The 21,471-nt window shown below is 51.0% G+C and overlaps 5 protein-coding genes across 5 annotated transcripts; 3 read left to right on the top strand and 2 right to left on the bottom strand.

Annotated features, from left to right (window-relative positions):
- Nucleotides 1–433: 433 nt before the first annotated feature.
- On the top strand, nucleotides 434–1,052 carry CGCS363_v006173 (uncharacterized protein; the record flags this gene model as incomplete). The annotated part of the gene is made up of 3 exons (XM_036638022.1): nucleotides 434–721; nucleotides 771–819; nucleotides 874–1,052. 3 exons carry the CDS (start codon nucleotides 434–436, stop codon nucleotides 1,050–1,052), a joined length of 516 nt encoding a protein of 171 aa, XP_036495469.1.
- A 3,465-nt stretch (nucleotides 1,053–4,517) lies between these two features.
- On the top strand, nucleotides 4,518–9,031 carry SP3 (Subtilisin-like protease 3; the record flags this gene model as incomplete). Its single annotated transcript, XM_036638021.1, has 9 exons — nucleotides 4,518–5,630; nucleotides 5,680–5,750; nucleotides 5,802–5,882; nucleotides 5,952–6,564; nucleotides 6,619–6,876; nucleotides 6,934–7,455; nucleotides 7,511–7,805; nucleotides 7,862–8,902; nucleotides 8,961–9,031. 9 exons carry the CDS (start codon nucleotides 4,518–4,520, stop codon nucleotides 9,029–9,031), a joined length of 4,065 nt encoding a protein of 1,354 aa, XP_036495465.1.
- Nucleotides 9,032–11,429: 2,398 nt separating this feature from the next.
- Nucleotides 11,430–13,617, bottom strand: nit-4-8 (Nitrogen assimilation transcription factor nit-4; the record flags this gene model as incomplete). The annotated part of the gene is made up of 6 exons (XM_036638020.1): nucleotides 11,430–11,966; nucleotides 12,039–12,249; nucleotides 12,310–12,465; nucleotides 12,515–12,733; nucleotides 12,804–12,936; nucleotides 12,990–13,617. The coding sequence occupies 6 exons, from the start codon at nucleotides 13,615–13,617 to the stop codon at nucleotides 11,430–11,432; spliced, it is 1,884 nt and encodes a 627-aa protein (XP_036495464.1).
- Nucleotides 13,618–14,379: 762 nt separating this feature from the next.
- Nucleotides 14,380–15,637, bottom strand: NIT (Nitrilase; the record flags this gene model as incomplete). The annotated part of the gene is made up of 3 exons (XM_036638019.1): nucleotides 14,380–15,045; nucleotides 15,100–15,277; nucleotides 15,351–15,637. 3 exons carry the CDS (start codon nucleotides 15,635–15,637, stop codon nucleotides 14,380–14,382), a joined length of 1,131 nt encoding a protein of 376 aa, XP_036495463.1.
- A 705-nt stretch (nucleotides 15,638–16,342) lies between these two features.
- On the top strand, nucleotides 16,343–17,422 carry oxd-2 (Phenylacetaldoxime dehydratase; the record flags this gene model as incomplete). The annotated part of the gene is made up of 1 exon (XM_036638018.1): nucleotides 16,343–17,422. The coding sequence occupies one exon, from the start codon at nucleotides 16,343–16,345 to the stop codon at nucleotides 17,420–17,422; it is 1,080 nt and encodes a 359-aa protein (XP_036495279.1).
- Nucleotides 17,423–21,471: the final 4,049 nt, after the last annotated feature.

The raw sequence follows: 21,471 nt of genomic DNA, 5'->3' as shown, positions 1-21,471 counted from the left end.
AACCCTTGGCTGCTGGCCTGTGTTCAGGACTTAGTACAACGAGTCTCCGCATAGATTACTCACGAGCCCCGCGCGGAAGATAATTGGCGAAGGTAGCCCAATTTGTCACATCGCTCTCCAACCCAAACGCAGCTTCGAAGCAAAAGCTTGAGAGACAATGTACGTTAGCAAGCTGGAGAGAAACATCAGAAATAGAATGCGGTACTTGGAAAATGTCATAGGTAGGTCTGAAACCTCCCTTCGCTGATGCTATTTTCCGCACGAATGTATCTGTTGAAGCAACTTCAGTACCTCAAACCGAATACCGAAACCCCGACGTAAAGGGAGAGCTCAGCCCCACAAACTCAAAGCTATCGATGAACAGTCTGGTTCTTTAGCCAGACTACGCGGTTCTGCTCTCAAGGAAATCGACCACGACACAGCGTGTACCGCAATGGTAACCCATCCGAAAGGAGAATTGTCGCCGCCCGGACTATCCCATCTGAACCAGAGATCTATCGTCTGGATATGTACATGTCACCCAGAGAGCAAGTATCACGTTCTGTGGCCAGCAACGGATGATCTTGACAAGCACCTGAACCAGCGGACATACGACAAGCTCATCTCAATCTGTTGCGGCTCCTCGCGTGTTGACGTTTTTGACTCAAGGGACCTCGGTGTCATAAACCTGTGCGTAAGACTAACCGAGAAAGAGGTTAAACAAGTGTCGAGTTGGCCAGAGGTAGGGAATACTGCTTAAAGTCAAAATGCGTAGAGCTAATCTTCACGAGATCCTTCCGCCCGTAGGAACCCCACAAGAATGCCCGGCGCGCAATGAAGGTGTGTACATCGCTCAATGCAGGACTCCAAGAATGATCGTAACATTGATGCAAGGCTCTTGCATACCGGCGCGTCAAAAGTACATCGCGTGGGGAACAGACGAATGCTGGAATGATAATGATGTGGCCATGCGAGGGGCCAGAAAGCACCTCGACGTTGTAGGCCACTCCTCGCGTATAAAGGCTACATATTGCAGCAAGATTGCAGCTCGTCCACCGGGAATATTATGCTGATCCTGAATGAACTAATTGACGCAGTGGAATGCATACCAGAAGTACGTGCTCCCAGCTTTCAGTCCGCGGTTCAGATCATGTGTAATGTCTAAACGTGGCCAGATTCGTGAATTAGAGCTCGCAAATCTGAGTTTTGATTTCCCAGATGTCGGAATTCCCATACCCAACAGGGGCAAAAGGGCAGTAAAACCATCCCAGCCTCGGTAGATGACAAGGGACGTGAATTTGGTCGGCGGAAGGACGATCGGCCGCTCGAGACAGAGCTAGCACGACAGTATCAGACAAATAAGAGGTATCCACTGCCTCTACTTTCTACGTTCTGCTTGTGAAGCGACGCGGAAGTCCGATGGGTCATGTGGGAGGAGTCGAGGGCTGAGCAACATGTGTTACAACCTGCAGGCACTGAGCGTGCACCGGTAGCGAAGTTGATGATACGCAAGCGGCAAGACGGAGGAAAACGCATCAGACCCCAAGAAGGGTAGAGAAGCCCGAAGAAAGACTGCTGCGACCTTGGGGGCAGGGCGGTTACGGGCTGTTGGACCTCTTCCTGATTAGCTGCATGTGTTGAGCAGATCGAGGTGGTGCTCGCAAGTGGTTCGGGATTCTTGATCGTCAAGTGACAAACAATCTCGAAAGAGTCCTCGAGGGTGCGGAAGTGGGGGCTGATAGGAATGACACACGGAAAGCAGCGGTCAATTAGGAGAATATCCCGAAAGTTGATTGGCGGTGAACAATAGCTGTTGGTGCGCAGGAGCCGACACCAACAAACAAAGGGCACCGGCACCGCATCCCGTTGTTTCGGCCGCTGCGGAGAAGGAAGGAGGTGTTGGGGGCGAGAATGCAGCGGAGTCATTGGAGGGACAAAGGGGCCAGCGGCTACGACGAACGACATGCGAGTCTTCCCCGCGATGTTGATGACTTTTCGGAACGTACCACAAATACTTCCTTAGGTACCTTTGCCAAGTAAGTAATAGCTAGAAGAGCCTTCTCGCAGGTCTTGGTGCGCCAGATCATTCTTCTGCTGCGACGGCAGTTTCCTGCCCAATTTCTACTCATAGTCGAGGGTGCGTCTGGAGCCCTTGTTACGTCCCTGACATAACATCACGCCACTCCCACGCCGCTTCAACACTGTGACATACTCTTGCAACGCTGGTCGAGCTATGCTGGAAAGGCTCTCCAGCCATGAATCTTATTGGAAACTTGAGGAGAAGAGTAAGAGACTGTGTTGGGTATCTGACAAACGCTGTGGGTGAGTGTCGGACGGCACCGTGCTCTTCGTCGAACACAACTGATTTATGACACAGCTACACTGGAAGAGAAACGTGGCGATCCAATTCCTACGAACACGTGCAGCAGCACAACGTCTTCATCGTCGGGAAGCACCCGCAGGGGCAAGCTTCGACAAAGAAACAACAGTCAAAGTTTCCTAGATCCCGAACCACCTCTATCACCTGCGATCTTGAGAGCCTCGTCCCCGTCCCTCTCCGAGTCAGATTCCGAAGTCGAGCCTTACATTGAGAAAGTCTGGAGATGCATTTGCGACGATCGACAGCGATACAAGATAGCGCCCGCTGCAGTCGGTCTCGATCTGGAAAGCAATGCACGTGCTTTTGACAAGTTTCTCGCACTGATTGGCGATGCATCGGAGATCAAAACTTCTGAAACAAAGGATCTAGGACTGGATTGGTGGCAGGTTCCGCTTACCAAGGAACAGTTCCACGAAGTTCTTCTCTGGCCGGAGGTATTATCAAGGATTTCGGACTGAAGATGCGTGGGCTAATTCTGGCCAGACTTCGGGTTGTTTAGACCGGGACCTTTGCCCAGTCCATGATCGCCCTCAACGTACGCCCCTCTTAACATTGCAATTCCGAGAGCTTTCAAGTCTGACAATTGGGACTTAGTGCCAGAACGTGAAGACCCCACACGAAAGCAGTATATTGTCTGGGGCACGGATGATTGTTGGTATGACCATGGAACAGCCAGACGAGGCTTCGAGAAGCTTCTCGCGATTGCTGGCTGTAGCTCCCGAGTTGAGGCAAAATACCGCACCGATCGTCCGTCCGGAATTGTGTACTGGCGCGCCGAACTTCGTGAAGATGAAATCCCAAAGGTGCAGGACATGCTAGAGGTATTAATCATGGAAAGCTTTGCGGAAATGGACGTTTAATTAACAATGACCAGGTTCGTCTAGTGGAGAGAACGAACTGGTTCCCTCAATATCCTGGTGATGAAATTGGCCTCCCATTACCCCGTAGACTGAGACGACCGATGAGGACTTAGATTATGCGTACAGGAATGGACGATGAGTGGTGATTCCTCAGAATCATCACTTGTCACGTTATGTACAAGGCCTCAAAATGTGCGATAGGAATTTAGCTAGTATCTGCCAGCAAAGGCTTGTGGTCGATGCGGGATCTGTACATTCTGAGTCGCAGGGCGATCACCGCCAAGCGCGTAACTCAGAGGCAGATTACTCAGAATAAGTCTTGTATTTGCCACAGGATCCCATATTTTCCGTATGGTATAGTACTCAATGACGGCCAAGCTGTTCGGCAGTATGGCACCCCGTTTTCTTCTCCAAGGTTCCACGAGGACGCCGACCCCTCCTCACTCTGCGTTTCGATGCACACAATCTCCTATTCCCTAGCCGATGCACTTTCTCATTTCAAGTCTTTCGGCATCTTCTTGGAAGTATTTTACAAAGCTGTGACCTTGCATTGCATGGCCCCGCCCCCATGAGCATGCGCGCAACTATTTTTGCGTTGTCCAAACCAACAGCCAGCTTCTGGCGCCAGGTCTGGGGGCGGGCTGTACCTTCATGCCTGTGATATGCCCCCAAGGTGTATTTGTTTGCGTACAGATACGACAAGGCCATCGCCTGACATGTGTCTTGTGCTTGGGCCAATTTCAGAATCATGGCCGGGAAGCTCAACAGGGCTAGATACGCCGCCTTTGGAGATGATGTTCTGGATGAGTGTCCGGTCTTGATTTATAAGATCCCGAAGTCCTTCATTTTCTTCGAGGAAATAGAACACCCAGTCAAACATTGCAAAGACTTTTCCCATACCCTCATAAAATTGCTTCATCATCAACACGAACTCTTCTACACTTGCTATCGCTTCTGTCAGGCTTCGACATGTTACGAAGTCAAGGCCGAACACTCATTTTCTACTATCTAGCAGTATCTCTCACTGCTGCTGTCGTTGCGTCGCAGGAATGCGCCAAAGGACAGTACTGGTGTCAGGACCGCTGCGGTACAGACAGGGATACTTGTTGCGAGACTCCCAGCTCAAAGCATAATCTCTGCGGCCCAGGTGTGCACCATCTCCTGTCAACATCGAATCGAGCCAAACTAAAGCTGTTACAGGTACAATTTGCTGTGGATTCGGCTGCTGTCCTGACAGTACCTTCACCTGCAATGCCGACTTCAGCTGCACTGGGCCCGATGGCCAGATCATCCCCCCCATGCCAAATCCCGATGACTCTGGCGAGCAGTATCAAACCTCCACAACCGTCGGACTTCCCTCCCAAGACAGTCCTTTCACCACCGACGTAGGTAGTCCTCCGCATTCTCCAGCAGGACCAAGCGACGCTGCCGGATCCACTCTCATCTCCTCGGAGACACAGCCGAGCACTATGAGAACCATTTACTCAAGTCCTCCTACGGAATGGACGATGCCCTCGGCTACGGTCAGCAGCGAAGCTTCCTATACCACCCAGACCGAACTTGGCAGTGGAACGCTCCCATCGCCTGGTACAACCTACGAAAGTACCGCTGAGACCGCGGGATCTCCACCCAACTCGCTGGCATCTACAGAGACGCCCGATGTTACTTCGAAAGCTGGGCCTGTGGTTGTGATCGGGACGGAGACCTTGACACTCCCTGAGATTATCTCATCGACAACTTTCACTACTATAGATCACACTTTCACTATTGCACCCCCAGATGAGGGAGGCTTCACACAGTACCCAACTATTGTTGTCATTGGATCCGAAACCGCTACCCTACCCCCAGTCTCAGAAGCGACGACAATGGTTACCTTGGACTCAACCTTTACCCTCTTACCGCCAACATCTCCCAGTGACACTTCTGTATCAAGATCTTCTGATGGAACCACAACTCCAACCTCGCCAAATACCTCCCATACAACTCATGCACCTACGGCACCACAATCAACAGCTTCAATGCCCCCCGAGACTACGGGCCCCGCCATCAACCCGTCTTTTTCAATACAGCCATCTTTGTTGCCGACAAAACCAGGAGCGAATTCGACAGAATCTGTCATTGCCATCATAGGGACGGAAACCTTGCATCTCCCGCGGGTAACCCTCGACAGCACCATAACTACGAAAGGCCGGACCATCACTCTCGTGTCTGGAGGCCCACCGACCATCACTATAGTCGAGCCATCCGAAGAGCCATCGCCCACTGGAACATCGTCTACTGCGGATTTTGCCACCTTCACAACATGGCCCCCACAAGCTCTCATAACGCCCGTCGAAATTAGTGTGAAGAAGCCGGAGCCCTCAGAAGACGAAGAGAGCTCTGTCATTCCGTGTGACCTATGGTTCTTCTCGGTAGGTTGGATAACGATGCATCTTTTGACCAAGTTTGACATTTTGACAGATTTGCATTCGCTTTGACGACATCAACATTCTCGGGTGGAAGGTGATATTGCCACCTGGAATATATCCTCCGTAAGAACAAGCCTTCATTCCGTTTACGCAATGGTTCTAACTGGATACTAGGAATTTGAAGCTTGATCAGATAATCAAGCTTCCCCAATCGATTGTGATTCATGGAGAGTTGCCGCCATGGCCCAAATTCACGTAAGTCTTGCGGATCCCTTATACAACGGTTGAAGCTTCAAAGTCTAACAGGATCACTTCATCCACTAGTGTTGGTCAGGACCATGTCCCTACATTTCCTTCGGAGCCTGAGCCCACCAAGTGCGAGACAAAGACAGCGTCCCTCTGCGCTACAGCAACGCCAGTAGTCGTGTCGACCATAGAAGGACAACTGAGAACCTTGACGACTGGAGCACCTACTTCTACCTGTGCCGAAATGCGCGGTTGTCTCGTTGCAGATTCCACTCATGAAGCAACCATTACGAAGACCGCGGAATGTGAGACTGCAACTGCCACCGACATCGTTGTCACTTGTAGTGGAAGCGGGACGACGGCTTGCTTGACGAAAACAGGACTTCCCAAAACAGGCTGCGATGTCACAGCCACTACGACGACGGTGTCCTGCACCCCGGTGCCAACCGGAGGCCAGAGAAGGCAGGCGATTGAAGGCGCAGCTCCTGCGTGCCCTATGACGGACAAATACATTGTTTGGCCGCAGGATGGCACTAGAACTGACGATACCTCAACAATTCTCATCGAAATACAGCGTATCCTTTCTTCCGATGCTGAGATTGTAGCCTCGGATACTAAAGATTTGGGTGTCAACTTCTGGCGAGTGCTCATGGATTCGGATCAGGCAGATGAAGTCAGGCACATTGCAAACGTAAGTCGGAACTGCACCACAAGTGAAGTTTCACTAACCAGGATATGTTACCAGGTTGCATCTGTTTATCGAGAATGTACATCAGAGTGTTCAGACCCGACGATGCAGGATTCGAAGATATCCTGGCGATACCAAAGCCAATACCTTGATGAGCAAATTTACGCAACAAACCACATGAAACAGATGGCGTACATCTCGGCAAACAAGGGATCGGACAACAAGAGATACAATGAACACTATTATTTCGACATCAGTGCTGGAGAAGATATTCCTGTCTACATCGTTGACACTGGGGCTCAGATGGACCACATTGTGAGCTTAGCACCTTTGTATGCCAGCATTTTCAAGCTGCGCTAACTTAATGACCAGGAATTCACTTTGAGGGATAACATAGCTTCTAAGACTGAATTCATTTTCGTCGGCGAAGACATTGATGGTCAGCAAAACCGAGATGATTCGAATATTCAACAGAATGGCGAGTGTGCCTCACCGGTGCATTGTAAAGCGCACGGCACGGCGATGTTGAGCATTATTGCTGGAGCAAACATTGGAATTGCGAAGAAGGTGAAGCCTATTATGGTACGCGTCCCACGACGTCAAAAGAAAGGAGGTGGTGCCAGTCCGGAGCAGTGGTTAAGTGCCTTGTCTGCTGTTGATGATGCCATTCCAGATAAAAGCGGTACTACGAGAGCAATTCTCTGCATGGCACAGGGCCATCAGTCTGAGGATTTTCGGAGAGATTGGGTAAAGAAGAACAAGGAAAAGGTACAAGATGCTGAGAAGGAGGCCTTTGAACAATGGGCCCGGTTCAGGCTCCGCATGCACCGGATTCTCACCAGTCTCATCGCCAAAGGAGTTTTCATTGTCACTGGTTCTGGCAACGCTTTTGTGGTTAGTATCCCCACTCTGGAGCGCCAAATCAATTTCTAACAACTTGACGATTTAGTTGAATACCTTGCCCGCTGAATTTGCACCCGAACACCAGAAGGATTACTCCCTCTCGATCCCAGAGTTATTGGTTGTGGGGGCAGCTGATATAAGTGACGGAAGTAGATGGTGGAAGTCGGGGTTAGGGACAGCTGGTGTGCCTCATATTTATGCGCCTGGGGAAAAGCTTATTGTTGCCGAGGGAAACAAAGCCGCCTGGCCCGGTAGAGCTGAGGACAACGACAAGCCCACGCAGAGGAGGCAGACCGGCGACAAGAAGAGCTTTTACAAATTCTCCCAGGGGACTTCGGATGGTGAGTACAAGTCTGAGTAAAGATGACCTAACGGATGGCTGAAAAGACACCTACAGCAACTGCGTACACGGCCGGACTTGCAGCCTACTTCCTCAAATTGCACCAGCTTGGACGTCTAGGTCCTGACGCAAAGGGAAACCCGCCTGATATGAGTCCAGCTGGTCTCAAGAGGTACATCATTAACAACGGCTGGGTGCGACAGAATGAGGACAACAACGGCGTATTGGGAATCTGGAATGGCGCGACTATCGAGAGCCTGGAGCGCGAAGGATTTTGTCCGTACATCGCAGGCACCACCAACATATTCCGACTTCGGCGACAGGAGGATGCGGCTTTGACTGGTCAATGTGTTCCCGGCACTTCTCCAACAGCTTCTGCAGGCTCAACGCGCAATCCATCAGCAACAGCAACACCCACAGGCAGCGGCACAGTGGCACCCACTGCCATTCCAACGACCTTCGTCTGCACCGAGGAGACTGCTGACAAGTGCGCTCCCGGCGTCGTTTGTAGTAAGCCTAAGGTAAACGGGTGCGTCGATGGCAAGTGCGTCTGTGTTCTTCCCGATCTGCCAGCACCCGCGAGTTTTGTCTGCACGGAGAGGACAGTCGACAAGTGTTCCCCTGGAGTCGTCTGCAGTGCACCTCAGACCAACGGTTGCGTCGACGGGAAATGTGTCTGCGTCTTACCCGACCTGCCTTCCAAGACTACGGCCGTTCAGACCACTCTGTCTACTGTCACCTCGAAGCCACCCGATCCCGTACCGACTCCACCAGAGAAGCCGAAGACGCCAGTTGTGATCGGCGAGCGTAAGTGCCATGACGCCAGCATTTACACTGGTAAAACGGACATTTGGAAATCTTCGGTATATGACGCTTCATTAAGAGCCTGCACCGAATGCGAAACTCCGATGAAAGCTGATTCAGAGACCCGAAGGCGAGACGACAGTTGGGGCGGTGTCCGCTATGACATGTCAATCAGCTGGAGGTCAGGGTGCGTGTCAGCAACCGAATCTATCAATTGCGCAAATCCTACGAAAAACCTCACAATGCTTCATAATACCGCTTGCGAGGAACTCTTCCAGGACAATTGGGAAAAATGTGAGTTGACAAACTTCAAACAGGGATCAAGTGCCATATCTAACAAACTTATGACCAGGTACGGGAAATCAGGGCCGAGGTGGCTACATTGACGTTGGGTGCTTACGATATGACTTTACGCCAAAGTAACTGGAGGGTGGACCCAATCAAGAGGCTGCTTCATGAAGGACGGAGAGGAACAGGCTACACTGTCTTTGTCATAAATACAACTATTGGGTAGATGTATGGTGACAACAGCCGTTTGGCGACAAGGCAAGACAGGTAGGGTGCGGGAAGAAACGTAATGACTTCGGTCCCCTGTCTCTAGTCGGCCGCTTTTGCCTCCATCAATAACAAAATGTGATGCAATTTCTTTATCATTGAATTCATCGCATGAAAAGACAGCAATACGTATTGTTATAGAAACGGCTCAGGCATCACAAGGGAAGTGTGCAGGTCAGTTGGTAATGTCGAGAGAATATTGGCCGATCAACCTAATCTGTTTGAAGTATTCTCTGGTGTTGCCATTTGAATAATGGCGATTGACACATACAACGTAACAGTCTCAGCAATCTACTTGAGCGGCAGTAATGTTCGGTGTTTCAACGCTCCACGACGCGATCCAAGAGAGCCTGGTAGGTTTTACCGTTTTCAACACTCTTGTCTGAGAAAGTACCCTTATCCAACTTATACCTCATTGAAACTCCAAGCCAAGGGCTTTGCGACCAGTCTCAGCTCAGTATGGGAAGGTAAGGAAGCTCAACATCCGGTGTATCGCTTTTGATGAGCTGTGATGTGTCTCGGCTAATTATTGTTAGCCTTTTTTGGCTTAGATTTGATGTAGTTGCCATATTTGGGCAAAGAAATTGTGGCGTTGCTTCCTTTTCTGGAACAGTTTGTTGTGCCACATAATAGCCGTATGCGTCGATCTCAGGCTCGCTGTCGTTCTATTTTGTTTGAACAAGTGGTGATGTTTTCATTGCGGGCTGCAACTGCGTTTCTGTTAACACCTTAGCTGGATGGAACCCGTCGGCCACGGGAAAAACTCACTGAAGAACTCAGCATCACACTACGGATTCATTTGTCGTGCGATCGATAACGACAACTCTTTCGAATGTGTCGCTTACGGTTGTCTTCTCTAGTGAAAGTCTTCCCGCAGCCGGTATGAGGGCATCGGGGGCGTTCATGTTGGGCCAGCGGCTTGTGCTTGCGGTGATGCTTGATCAGATCCTTTCGGGAGTTGGTGGAGTACCGGCAGCCAGGTTCTTGGCATTTGTGTTTGCGAATTGGTCGCGTTTCTGTTGGCGACTGGTAGATGGAAGTCGCTGGATCTGTTGATTCAGGGGTCAAGATCGCGATTGGCGCGATCGGAAATGTTGGTTGATTTATAGCGAAATGATCGCTTCCCGAATTTGAAAGTGGGTGGTTTGTAGCGAAATAGTCGCATCCCAGAGCTGAGTATGGGTGACTTGTAGCGAAATAGTCGCTTCCCGAAGCTGAAAGTTGTATTGGTTGAAGTAGATATTGAAAATCGGCTTCCGAGACGTCGTTGGTTGGGTCAAGGCCGAAATTATCTTCCGAGTTGAGATAGGTATCTAAACTCCATTGAAATAGTGGCGACGTAAGATCGAGGTGAGGGAATCCATGCAAGAAGTGAGAAGAGGCTTGGTCGCGGGAAGCTCCGTCTGTACTTGAAGGGACATGTGGTTGTTGGTAGGGGGTTGGAGATACGGTTTGTGAGGTGTTGTCGTTAAAGTTGATGAAGTCTTGTTGGGTGACAAAAGCACACCAACTTGGTGGGTCGATTGAAAGGGTTCAAAGGGCCGCCGCTTGAGGGGTACGGCGACCCTTCTAAGAGTAGATAAAAGTTCACCCGGGAAACCCCAGGTGATAGAGTTGCTGAAGAGACTCGTAAGCCTCTCGAAATCTTGGTGGGTTGTGTTCAGTAACAGGAGAGAAAGTGGGTGAAGGTAAGGATACAAAGCATCCCAAGTTTAGGGTGCTAAGGTCGCTAATAAATACCCAAACCTAGCACTCCGGCAACGCTGCTGTATACTATCACCGGCGACTCAAAAAAGGTCGGAGCCCGGTGGCTTGCAGTCTCTGAAATCTAGTTAGCCAATAGCAACTCGTCGAAAGCGAGACGAGAGAGCCTTTCCGAGGAGTCCTCCTGCAGTATGCCGCCAAGAAATGATCGCCCCAATATTTACCAATTTGGTGCAGAGCTGAACGGCCGCGCAGCGGGTCTCACCAGGACTCTCTCATCCCCTGCGGGGACTCTCTGCGATGACAGGCTCGGTTGAGCGATTTAACGCAAAGAGTCTGGACTGCCGCAGCGCGCTGAACTTGATGACGTCCGCGTCAGATATCATATTTCTATCGAACGCCAGCGTTGGCTGCCTGAGGAGGTCCATCCACGATATCTCACACGTCGTAAACAGCACGTGGACATTCCAGACTTGAGAATATTCGATCGGCAGCACTGAGGTGTTGAACCCCACGCCAGACCCAAAATCATTATTTTTATTGTTCGTGGACATCAGCCTGTTTACTGGTTGCCCATATTCAGCATATCATCGTACCCGCTCTCTGCAAGCCACTCTCTGACCAGTGTATCAGTGTACTGATCTGGCATACTGGCATCGAACAGAAAGGCTAACGGGTCTCCCTCCGCCACGGCCTGCTCTCGGCCCGTGTTCCCCATCGTGCTCTCAACAGTCGCGCCTGGTGAAGCAACCGGAGGTCCCATTACCTGGCCACCTGCTGCGCCCCCTCCCGCACCCATAGACAAATCGCCCAAACTGACGTATCCCGCCTCACGGGCTCCTCCTCTGTTAGGGTTGTTGACATGCTGTAATTGCGACACGTCGTCGCAGTGGTACCACTCTCTTGCAAGTAGCTGAATCGCCCTAAGTGCTCGATCACTCCAAGCACACCACGCCGTCCTCAGATCCCTGAGGGCATCGATGCACGTCTGCAAGTGGTGGATCGCCAGTTGCCTCTTGGGGTTTGATGGTCGAGCATCGATGAGATGGATGATAACTGCTGAGAAGCATAGATGAACTGCTGCGATCGGTATACGACGCTAGTCGATAATTATCAGTTGGGTCCTACTCATGCAACGGGCAGGAACTTTGACAAAGTGTGAGAAACTCACCAGAGTGTATTGCTGCTTGTACACTCTCAGAAGCCTTGCAATTTCTGCCGCTGAGTGGCGACACGTGGCCATATGCTCGTTTGCGTATTCGTCATCGGCCAGGCTGCTTGTATCTTCCGGGGATGATGCGCTCTTGCTTACAGAACGCCTTGATTTTCTCTTCCTCATCAAGGGTCTGTGTAAGAGAATTAAGTGGGCATGGTATTGAATGCTAAGCATTTTCGTCAGCTACGACCGTGACTGAGCTTGTGCGCGACAGGGAAATGCTCACTGAAACAAGCAGATGTGTGGAAGCATCGGTACTTTGGGGGAAGAAGGTAGGCGGAGGTAGCTAGGGAGCGCTCGATAGTGTGACTGTAACTCGACATCGGCCTTTGTAACGATGTCCTCAATTTCTCTTGGTGAAAGTTTGCTGTTGATCGCGTATCTGATAATTGTCAATATGAAGAGAGTCTGCTGCGAAGTGAGGGTCTTACATCATGTCCATAGCCTCACACGCAATTGTATAGGTTTCTGATACATGGTGAGCTGTCGATGAGATGTGAGAGTGAACGCCAAGAGTGCTGTCATCAAAAGCTCCGCCAGGGGTCGGTTTCCAAGGCGTGTACTCCTCCTCGTTATCGATGCTAGGCTTTGGGCAAGTGATGCTTGACTTTGGTGTGCTGCTTGGTCTGCCTAAGCCAAGTGAGAAAAGCCTTAGTTTGAGTCAGTATTTCTCCCATAAACCCTTCTGTGACTGAACAGTTTGCGAAGAAGCTCGCTTACTTGTCCACGACGTAACATCCCCACCACGTCACCTTTCTCGTATCGGCCTCATCCTCCGACAACAATCCTGAAGTCACAAATTTTGAACAATCCAGATTTAAGCCGAGATTATGAGCCATTCTTGTCGCGTTTCCTAAAAGTTCTGTCAGCAGATTTAGATAGCTGTGGAAATACATGGGCATTCACCTGAGTAAAGCCATCCAAGAGCCTCCTTGCCATCCGACATGATTCGAAGAGCCAAGAGACACGCAGCCTGAACAGTCGTGATCGTCGGCGCCTCGCTCTCATACAGTAACAAAATCTTAGCATGCTCGCAAAATGCATCGCCGGCGGTGTTCGGGTCGTTTGGGTCTGAGCGTAGCTCCGGGCGATCCGAGTATCGTGCCGAAATGGCAAAGATGGCGGAGAGCAGTAATGGTGAGCAGTATTTCCCCCCATCCTCGCCTTTGAAACTCCTCAAAAACGTTCCTTTGTGAATGACGTAATTCCACGGGTTCTGCCATCGCCAGTAAATGTCGAGTAGGTGATTTTGCATATCGTCAGATATCGTGACCAGTTTTCCTAGTTGGGCTGCAGCCGCGATGCCCTGTCTTTGCAAGCGGAGAGACGGCTCGTGAGGATCGGCTTCGCGGATGGGTTCCCGGACGAGGTTGTAGGAGCTTTGTGATCCAAAATAGTGTACCTGGCCGTCTTCAATCACGTTGAGACGTCCTACTAGTCCCGTAAGTTCTGCGAGAGGGTCCTGTTCATCCCCAGTGCTCTCATCAAGCTCGGCTCCTTCGGGCTCAATCGACTGTGTCTCGGGAAGGGTCATCGGCGGCTGCGACCCAAGTGACACGACCTGGGCCTCTAAGAGTCTTATCCGTGCTTGGAGCGATTCGACATATTTCTTACTCGGTGGCCTATCTCATCGTCAACGGCCGTGATCGCCTCCTCATACAGTCAAGGGAGGAATCCGACCTGCGCTTATTTTCCGCGTGCTGAAATTCACACTGAGTCCCTCTTCTCACACAAGATCCGCAAATCGGTTGTTGTCCATCACACTATTATCGCAATATCTCATTAGCGACTCATTCGGATCTCATCGGAGAACTCCGTGGGGCTGCGCTCATGTGTCCACAACTTACGCGCATCCGCCTCCCCCGACACGCAAGACACGCGATTGAGACCCGCTGCCTCTTCTTCCCCTCAGGCTGCGGCGCAGAAGCGGTCGGCTCAGACATGTCGTCTTATCGCGCCTTATCTGCGCGTCGTGAGGCTCTCAGAGGGCGTCGTCGAGGCTGGGCAGGGCTGGGCATTCAAAAAAGTCACTTCACCGAGGTGTAGAAGACTAAGTTCAGATGAGCGTCCGCGTTGTGTCATGAGCGCCTAATAACAGAAATTATCACTACCTGAAACCCCCCACTCCGACGAATCAATCAGTGCTGAGTTATCTTTCCCCGCATATCCACTAACAGTGCCTAGTCGAACTCTAACGAAAAACATAGCCTAGCGTCTCCAATATTCCAAGCGGCTGGATTTAAGACATTTCAAAAGGATCTCCGTCATCCCCTCCCTTGCAAGGGATTCATCGCACTCAGGGGTCAGCCGCGTAGTGGACAGGTCTAGCGGGGTACTTGTTGACACGCAGACTCAGCTGGTCAGGGCGACAGTAGTGGCCGACAATGTCCAGGTTCTGCTTCGCCTTGGCCTTCTCAGCAAGATCGACCTCGGCGTAGAGGATGCCCTCTTCATTGGGCGGCAGACGCGTGGCGAGCTCCTGGCCCCAGGGAGAGTAGATCATGCTGAAGCCGCCGCCGTGCGTGGGGTGGTTGTTGGCGTATCCAAAGTCGTCGATGCGGCAGCGCGCAGCCGACTCGTCCTTGCAGATCTGCGTGCAGACCATGACGAAGCAGGCGCCCTCGAGCGCGACGATCTGGGAGAAGCGCAGAGACATCTCGTCGGTGATGTGGCCGGGCCAGTTGGGGTCCGGGTTGCCGTCCTTGTCGTTGGGCTGGGGCCAGATGAGAGGCCAGCTGGCGACGTGCAGGTCGACGTTCTGCTCGTACTCATAGTAGCGGAGCATAGTCTGCGTGTGCTCCCAGCAGTTGAGGCCGCCGATGCGGACGTCGGGGTGCACGGTGCTGGGGACGACGGTCTGGAGGGACTCGCCCTGGCCGTCACCCCAGTAGGCGCGCTCGACGTGGGTGGGCTTGATCTTGCGGCGGTGGTGGACGATGACACCGTTCTCATCGATGAAAGACTGAAGCTTGTGAGTATTACGGGCGGTATCATGACCGCGGCGTGAAGACCATACCTGTGCGATGTAGAGAGTGTTCTTGTATCTCTCACTGTAACCAAGAACGACGAAGACACCGGCTTCCTTGACAGCTGCGCAGATGCGCTTCATCTCATCCGAGTCCTTCACAAGCGAGTTGCGGAAGTACTCGTCCATGAAGGCAGCGTTGTCAGTGGGGGACTTGGCCCAGATGCTCCTTTCCCGGCGCATGTTAGTCAACTATTGACTTCCAGATTCCCGTAGATGGACAATGTCTTGCGACTACTTACCAAGGATATCCGGGGATGAAGACCTCAGGAAAACCGACAACGTTGGCGCCCTCGCTGGCGGCCTTCTCAATAAGAGCGATGGACTTGTTGACACCGCCCTCGAGGTCCTGCCAGGCAGGCTCGGCTTGGATAGCAGCGATCTTGAGCTTGGGGGCCATCTTGGTCTTTGAAGAGGTTGTTTTGGACGGAGGAGGTGGTAGGTTCTCTGAGTTCTTCAGGCGAATGGAGAGGTAGGAGGAGTCTTGGGAATCTGTGAGTGCTGATGCTTCGTCTGATGTTGAACTCATCGTGAAAGAGGCGTGCTTAAGTATGAATGTCGATGATCATTCTTCTCCTCTTTCTCCTCATCATCTTCATGATGCACCAGGGGGTTTATCATGTTTTACATCGGTACAGCATTATCCTATCCTTTGTCGTTGATGCTTCCTCTCGCGTATCACACGCGTGGCGATAACCCCCCAAATACATATCATCTGATTCTGCCGGTCGACCATTACCCTATCGACTACATGGAGGATCCGTGATGGATCAGCAAAACCCTTTGGGCTAAACTAAACAGGCCTCCACTTCCCCAAACCAGCCAACACAGGCCAAACCCTGGCTAACGCATGCCGGACCTCGCATTATCGACGTGGGTCCGGCCCGGAAGAGCATTACCCTATCGGCCCCGCTGACGCGGACGTCAGTCTCCGTGCGGGGTACTTATCGCCGATCGTGATTCGCTCTCGCTCCGGCACCGAGGACCCGGTACGCCCGGTATCATCGAATCAACATCAGCTAGTTGCAAACCTTGGTTTTGAAGGTGTCACAGATCGTCTTCGGATGAACTGGGCGCTTCTTGGTAGATGCCGGCAGTTTATAAAAAGTCCGGACTGGGGTTGCTGCAGGACATGATGTGGTAATTGTTACGTTTGGAATCACCCCGAGTCATCCTTCCCCAGCTTTCGTGCACCTTTCCGAGCACGTCCTTTCACTTTTTCCTAAACTTCACGATGACAGAGCTCGAGTCTGCCATTCCCGAATGGCTGCGAAAAGATCGCACAGTACCGGCGAGAGCTCCGCCGGGCTTCAAGCCTTCTTTCGAGCTTTACACGTCCAGATTCCCAAGAGACACAAAAGATCTTGTCATGGCAGTCATCGGCGCCCAATACTTACCAAATGTGAAGCACGATGGTTCGGCCTTAAGAACAATATCTGAGTTCATTACCTCCAACTCAGCCACTCCAGAATCGCGCCCCGGCTTTCACGAGGTCGCAGCAGTGACCGACAACCGCGGCTTCTACAATCTCGCTGTATTCGCATACTGGCCTAGCAAGTCAGCATACCAAGAATGGTCAACCACCAGCGGATTCCACGATTGGTGGAGCAATCTTACGTCTGACGATAATGGCTGGTTTCTTGAGGTCTTTTACCCGACGATCGATCGCCTCGAGACAGTGTTTTCGACACAATTACCGGAAGGTGCTGGGAACTTGAGAGAGAGCATCACTGGTCCCATACAGGAACACGTCTATTGGGGGAGCATGCGGGACCGCCTTCCCATCTCACAGACGGACGAACTTCTTGGGGACACTGAGACTGTCAAGAACGGGGATTCTGCCACGAATGGCGCTGCCAAGTCAAAGAGAGTGCGGGTTCACGGCAAGAAGAATCTCTGCGTCATCCGGTCGGGCCAAGACTGGTCAGCCGCTCTTCCCGAAGAACGCCAGATCTATCTCGACTCCATGCAACCACCCCTGACTAGAGGCATGGACTTCTTACGTGACCACGGCGACGAGGTCGGCTGTATCAGCTGTCGCTTCATGGATGTAGTGGATCCGGTCACAGCTGAGGGTGGCACAGATCGCACATTCTGCCTTGCGTATTTCGACAACCTCAGCTCCTTAGAAAGCTGGAGCAAAGAGCACAGGACACACCTCGCCATCTTTGGGGAGTTTGCCAAGTACGCCAAAAGACTAGGAGATAAGATGAGTCTGAGCTTATTCCACGAAGTGCTTGTTTTGGAGGCGGAGCAGCAAATGTTCGAGTATATTGGTTGCCATGATGGAACCGGGGTGCTGGGTAGTTGCTAAATGGAATTCTGTGGTTATCGACATGTGAGAGCAAATCACTCAAAGTCGGACATTTTAGTTTAATCAACTCTGACGATACATGATTGACACTGTGCATCACATATCAGCAGACTTGCCTGACAAGAGCCAATACTGAGTGATTCTCGTTTCTGTGAAGTTGGTCTCTCGATGTCTCTCCTGTTTAGCGCAATTATTCCTGGATAATTCCAAGTCAATCACCTCCAAGGATTTATTCACGGCTTCACCATTCATCACTTGATCTACGTTAGCGCCTCCTAGGAGCGGGCAGTGCTGTTTAAGACGTCGTCAAACTATTGGCACTTGCGCGAAAAATATGATGATTACCTGAATTCCTTTTGGCGCGCTTCGAGATTCCAGCCGGACACACCACCTTTCGGTCGCAAAGAAACCTCTCTTCCTCTGTTCCTACTTTGATTGTCGATCTGTCCTAATGGTCTATTCAATATGTCGTCTGCCACAGCTCTTTCTTTCATGTCGCCAATAGGTTCAGGTCGGGGAGGGTACGAGTACATATCGGGGAGAATATATCACAAGTGCTTAGTTGTGAGCGGTCTCGCTCTTGCGGTATTTAGGCAAAATGCACCAACAGAAAGAGTATCGAATTCGCTGCTTCATTGTGAGATATGCACCCGCTTGATACTTAAGGTGCGCCAAATTGTAATTTCCACAGCAAGCGGTGTAACAAAGAACACAGCAAGATCTATAATGAATTTAATAGCTCAGTATATGACTTTATCACTATAAGGCGACGTTGGAGGACTCTTCTGCATCCTTCGAATGCTAGTTTGGCACATAGATATCAGGGCCACCACTCATGAACCCGTTTGTAATCCCCTACAAATTTCCGTCAAGAAAGGGTCCACTGAATCTCCGTCTACAGCCGCCCAAAAACAATGGTGCGTACAAGAACTATTGATGCTCTCGGAAAGACATTATGTATAAACTGTCATCCACCAGATCTGCCATTGCTCGTCGGCTTATCTTCGCTTGCTTGTAGCAGCCACAGCCCTAAAAGCAAGAGTCGTGCTATTCACAAAAGCCTGTCCAGTTGTCTGCCAAGACGGATGCAAATGTGCATTTTTCCCTGTGAGTCACGGAGGTTCTGCAGTGTGCATTCCGGATACAAAGCTCCTTCGCCTGAAACGGCGGTGTAGCGTGGCGTAAGACAGTTCAGATTCTAAAATGAGCCAATGAACCACACCGCAGGGTCTTCAAGGGAACTTATTGATAGCATTTACCACGGCGAGCCCCCAGCAGCCTGCTCAACCGATGCGACTGGTTAGGACCCACTCCCATTTGCGGCGCAGAGCTGGAACAGAATCTAGAAGGAACCAATGACATTCGTTTATGCAAGTTTCGCAGGGAGAGCATTAAAATCCCGTCAAAAGCCACTCCTAACTCGTACCTAGGTATTTTATGTCGCTGTGAATATCATCACTGCACCACCATTTCCCACTTTGATGTTGCCCCCAGAGCGCTCAAGATTCAATTGGTATCTGCCCTTGCCTCCATGCCTCGGCCAAAGAGGTCCGTCATTAGCAACGCGAAGTGGGAGTGCTTCGAGCCAATGATCCGTCAGCTTTACCTGCAAGATGACAAAACCCTATCAGAAGTTCTTGAAGAACTCCATACTCATGACTTCGATCCAAGGTTAGTATTTCTGCTGAGCATCAATGGACCCAAATTGGGGTGGGCTGAAACTCAACCAAACGCAGCGAGGCGCAACTGGAATCGAGACTCAAACTATGGCACATGAGCAAAAAGATGAGCGCCAAACAATGGAGATACGTTGAAACCCGAGTTCATCAGCGAAGATCTCGCGGCAAGCAAAGCAGTGTCTACCTGTGTGGAATCCAGAAGGATCTACAAAATGCTGCGCGAAACAAACATCTCCACATCACAACACTCCAGAAATATAATACAATGTATCAGAAAACCCCCAGTATGTCCTCAAATCTTTCGTCTAAATATGATTCTCTTCTATATGTCAATGCACTCTCGTTAGATGACGAGCCGGAGTCACCTAAAGATCTCTCACTTATCATACGCACCCCGCCTCATAACTCAGCAGACGATGAAGACGTTGAAGTTACCCAATCTCAAAGATTCTTCGAAAGTAGGCTTCTCGCCTGATTGTATCTGTAAATTCTTCTGACCCAAGGTGATCAGGCTTCATTTGTCTCACTCCGCCAAACATTCTTGACGACCGGAAATCCTCTATTCGTATCCACAGCCAAAGCCTTCTCGATCTCATATTTGGGGAGTTTTACAATCTATCAAAGAACCACAAGGATCGCCTGAATGGAACACATGAGGCTCTCCGCCTCTGGATGCCAGAAGCAGATCATCGAAACTACATTCACATGGCTGAAGCCCTGGCACGACAATGCGACTCCTTGAGCAGTACTTCCGAGACTATGGAAATACTTTTCTTCCTACTCGCAAACAATTTCCACAGCATGTGGAGTCCGAAGAAACGAAACGAAATCATGACGTTGCTCCTGGACACTATTCAGCGCTGCAACGGTTGGAATTTGATCGCGCGCCAAAAGTATTCGCAACTTTCACCAAGCCTGCAGTCAACTCTAAATTGTCTATGGAGCGAGGTTGTTGAAGCGTCAGACTTTGACGCTATGAGGTGCCTACATGCAGCAGGTGTCGATATCAATGTTGCCATGCCGGGTCTTCTGCGCAAATATGCGTCGACATCACACATGTCAGAGACGTCAACTGCCTGGCAATACGCCACCATCATCAATGATACTCGCTTGGTGGAATTCCTCGTCGAAAGACAAGCTATGACCACCAATGTTGATCTAGAGATGATTCGTATTGCTTCCTGTTTGAGAACGGATCTGGAACCAAAGGTTTCACCGGCGGGATCCGTCAAGATGCTGCTATCGCGCTATGAGTTCATCCGTGAAGATGAAGAACGTGCGCGAAAGCTACTTGAAACCGTGAGTTCCCATATAATTAGGAACGTTTCAGAGGCTGTGATCGATTTCTTCCGCTCAAAGCTCGTCGCCCCCAAGTCCATCTCACAGCTTCTCGTCACAGCAATCAAGACCGAAAGCAGCCTGACATGGGACTTGGTCACAGAATATTCCGGCTTTGTCAACTCCACAAACGCACTTCTGGAAACGCCTCTGACAGTAGTTGCGTGCGGTAACGACCTTGCCTTGTGCCAACGATTGGTGCAGCTGGGAGCTTGCCTTGAGCCGACCATGCCACGATCCGTTTGCGACTTTTCTGCCGCAACCCCGCTTCAGTGCGCTGCATTTCTCTCTGACGCAGCAATGGTTCGCTGTCTCCTGAACTTGGGCGCTAGGATCAATTTCTGTCATCCGCTAACCAATGATCCCGATCCAAGACCCGTCTGCCCACCAGGCGGTACTCGCAGCGAACAATTCTACAAACGAATAAATGGAAGGGGGATACTCCACTGTGGGAGAACTGCGCTTCAGGCAGCCTTGCTTGGACGCAAGCGAGAAAACATTCAGCTTCTTCTATCAGAAGGAGCGACTCAAGTGGGGGGCGAACTCGCCATTGCCTGCCGAACTGGACAACACTCGTGCGTCAGAGCTCTCCTTTACACGGTTCCTAGATTCCGGAGCTACGCTACCTTATCCGTCAACGACTCAGTCATACAAGCTGCCGTACTCAACAGAGACTTCCCACTGGCATCCTACATGTTCAATTGCCGCCAAAGAGTCATACCCGGACAGTTAGTATGCGCTGCTGTTTTGTTGGCAAGACGTACCATGGACTTGCACGCCACTCGAAACCTTCTCGCAGCTGTCGTTCAGCCTCCACCCGAAGACGACTTCTGGCTGGGCACGGCAATGAGCCTCGCAGCAGAGTTGGGGATTCCAGAGATTGCGGACATGATGATGGATCTTGGTCTCCGCCCAGAATTTTCAGCACCGGCAGACAATTGGTCCTCCCAGCAGCTCCTTTCTTCAACGGACTCCGCAACGTTCAACATTGACTCAGTATTTTACCAATGGGTTGAAACATTCTGGGAGGCA

Source organism: Colletotrichum siamense, assembly GCF_013390195.1.
Source record: "Colletotrichum siamense strain Cg363 chromosome Unknown KSG_Cg363_contig04, whole genome shotgun sequence".
In the NCBI taxonomy this organism is placed as follows: Eukaryota; Fungi; Ascomycota; class Sordariomycetes; order Glomerellales; family Glomerellaceae; genus Colletotrichum; species Colletotrichum siamense.
The sequence above is the reverse complement of the archived record's forward strand: the minus strand, read 5'-3'. Positions and strand labels throughout refer to the sequence as shown.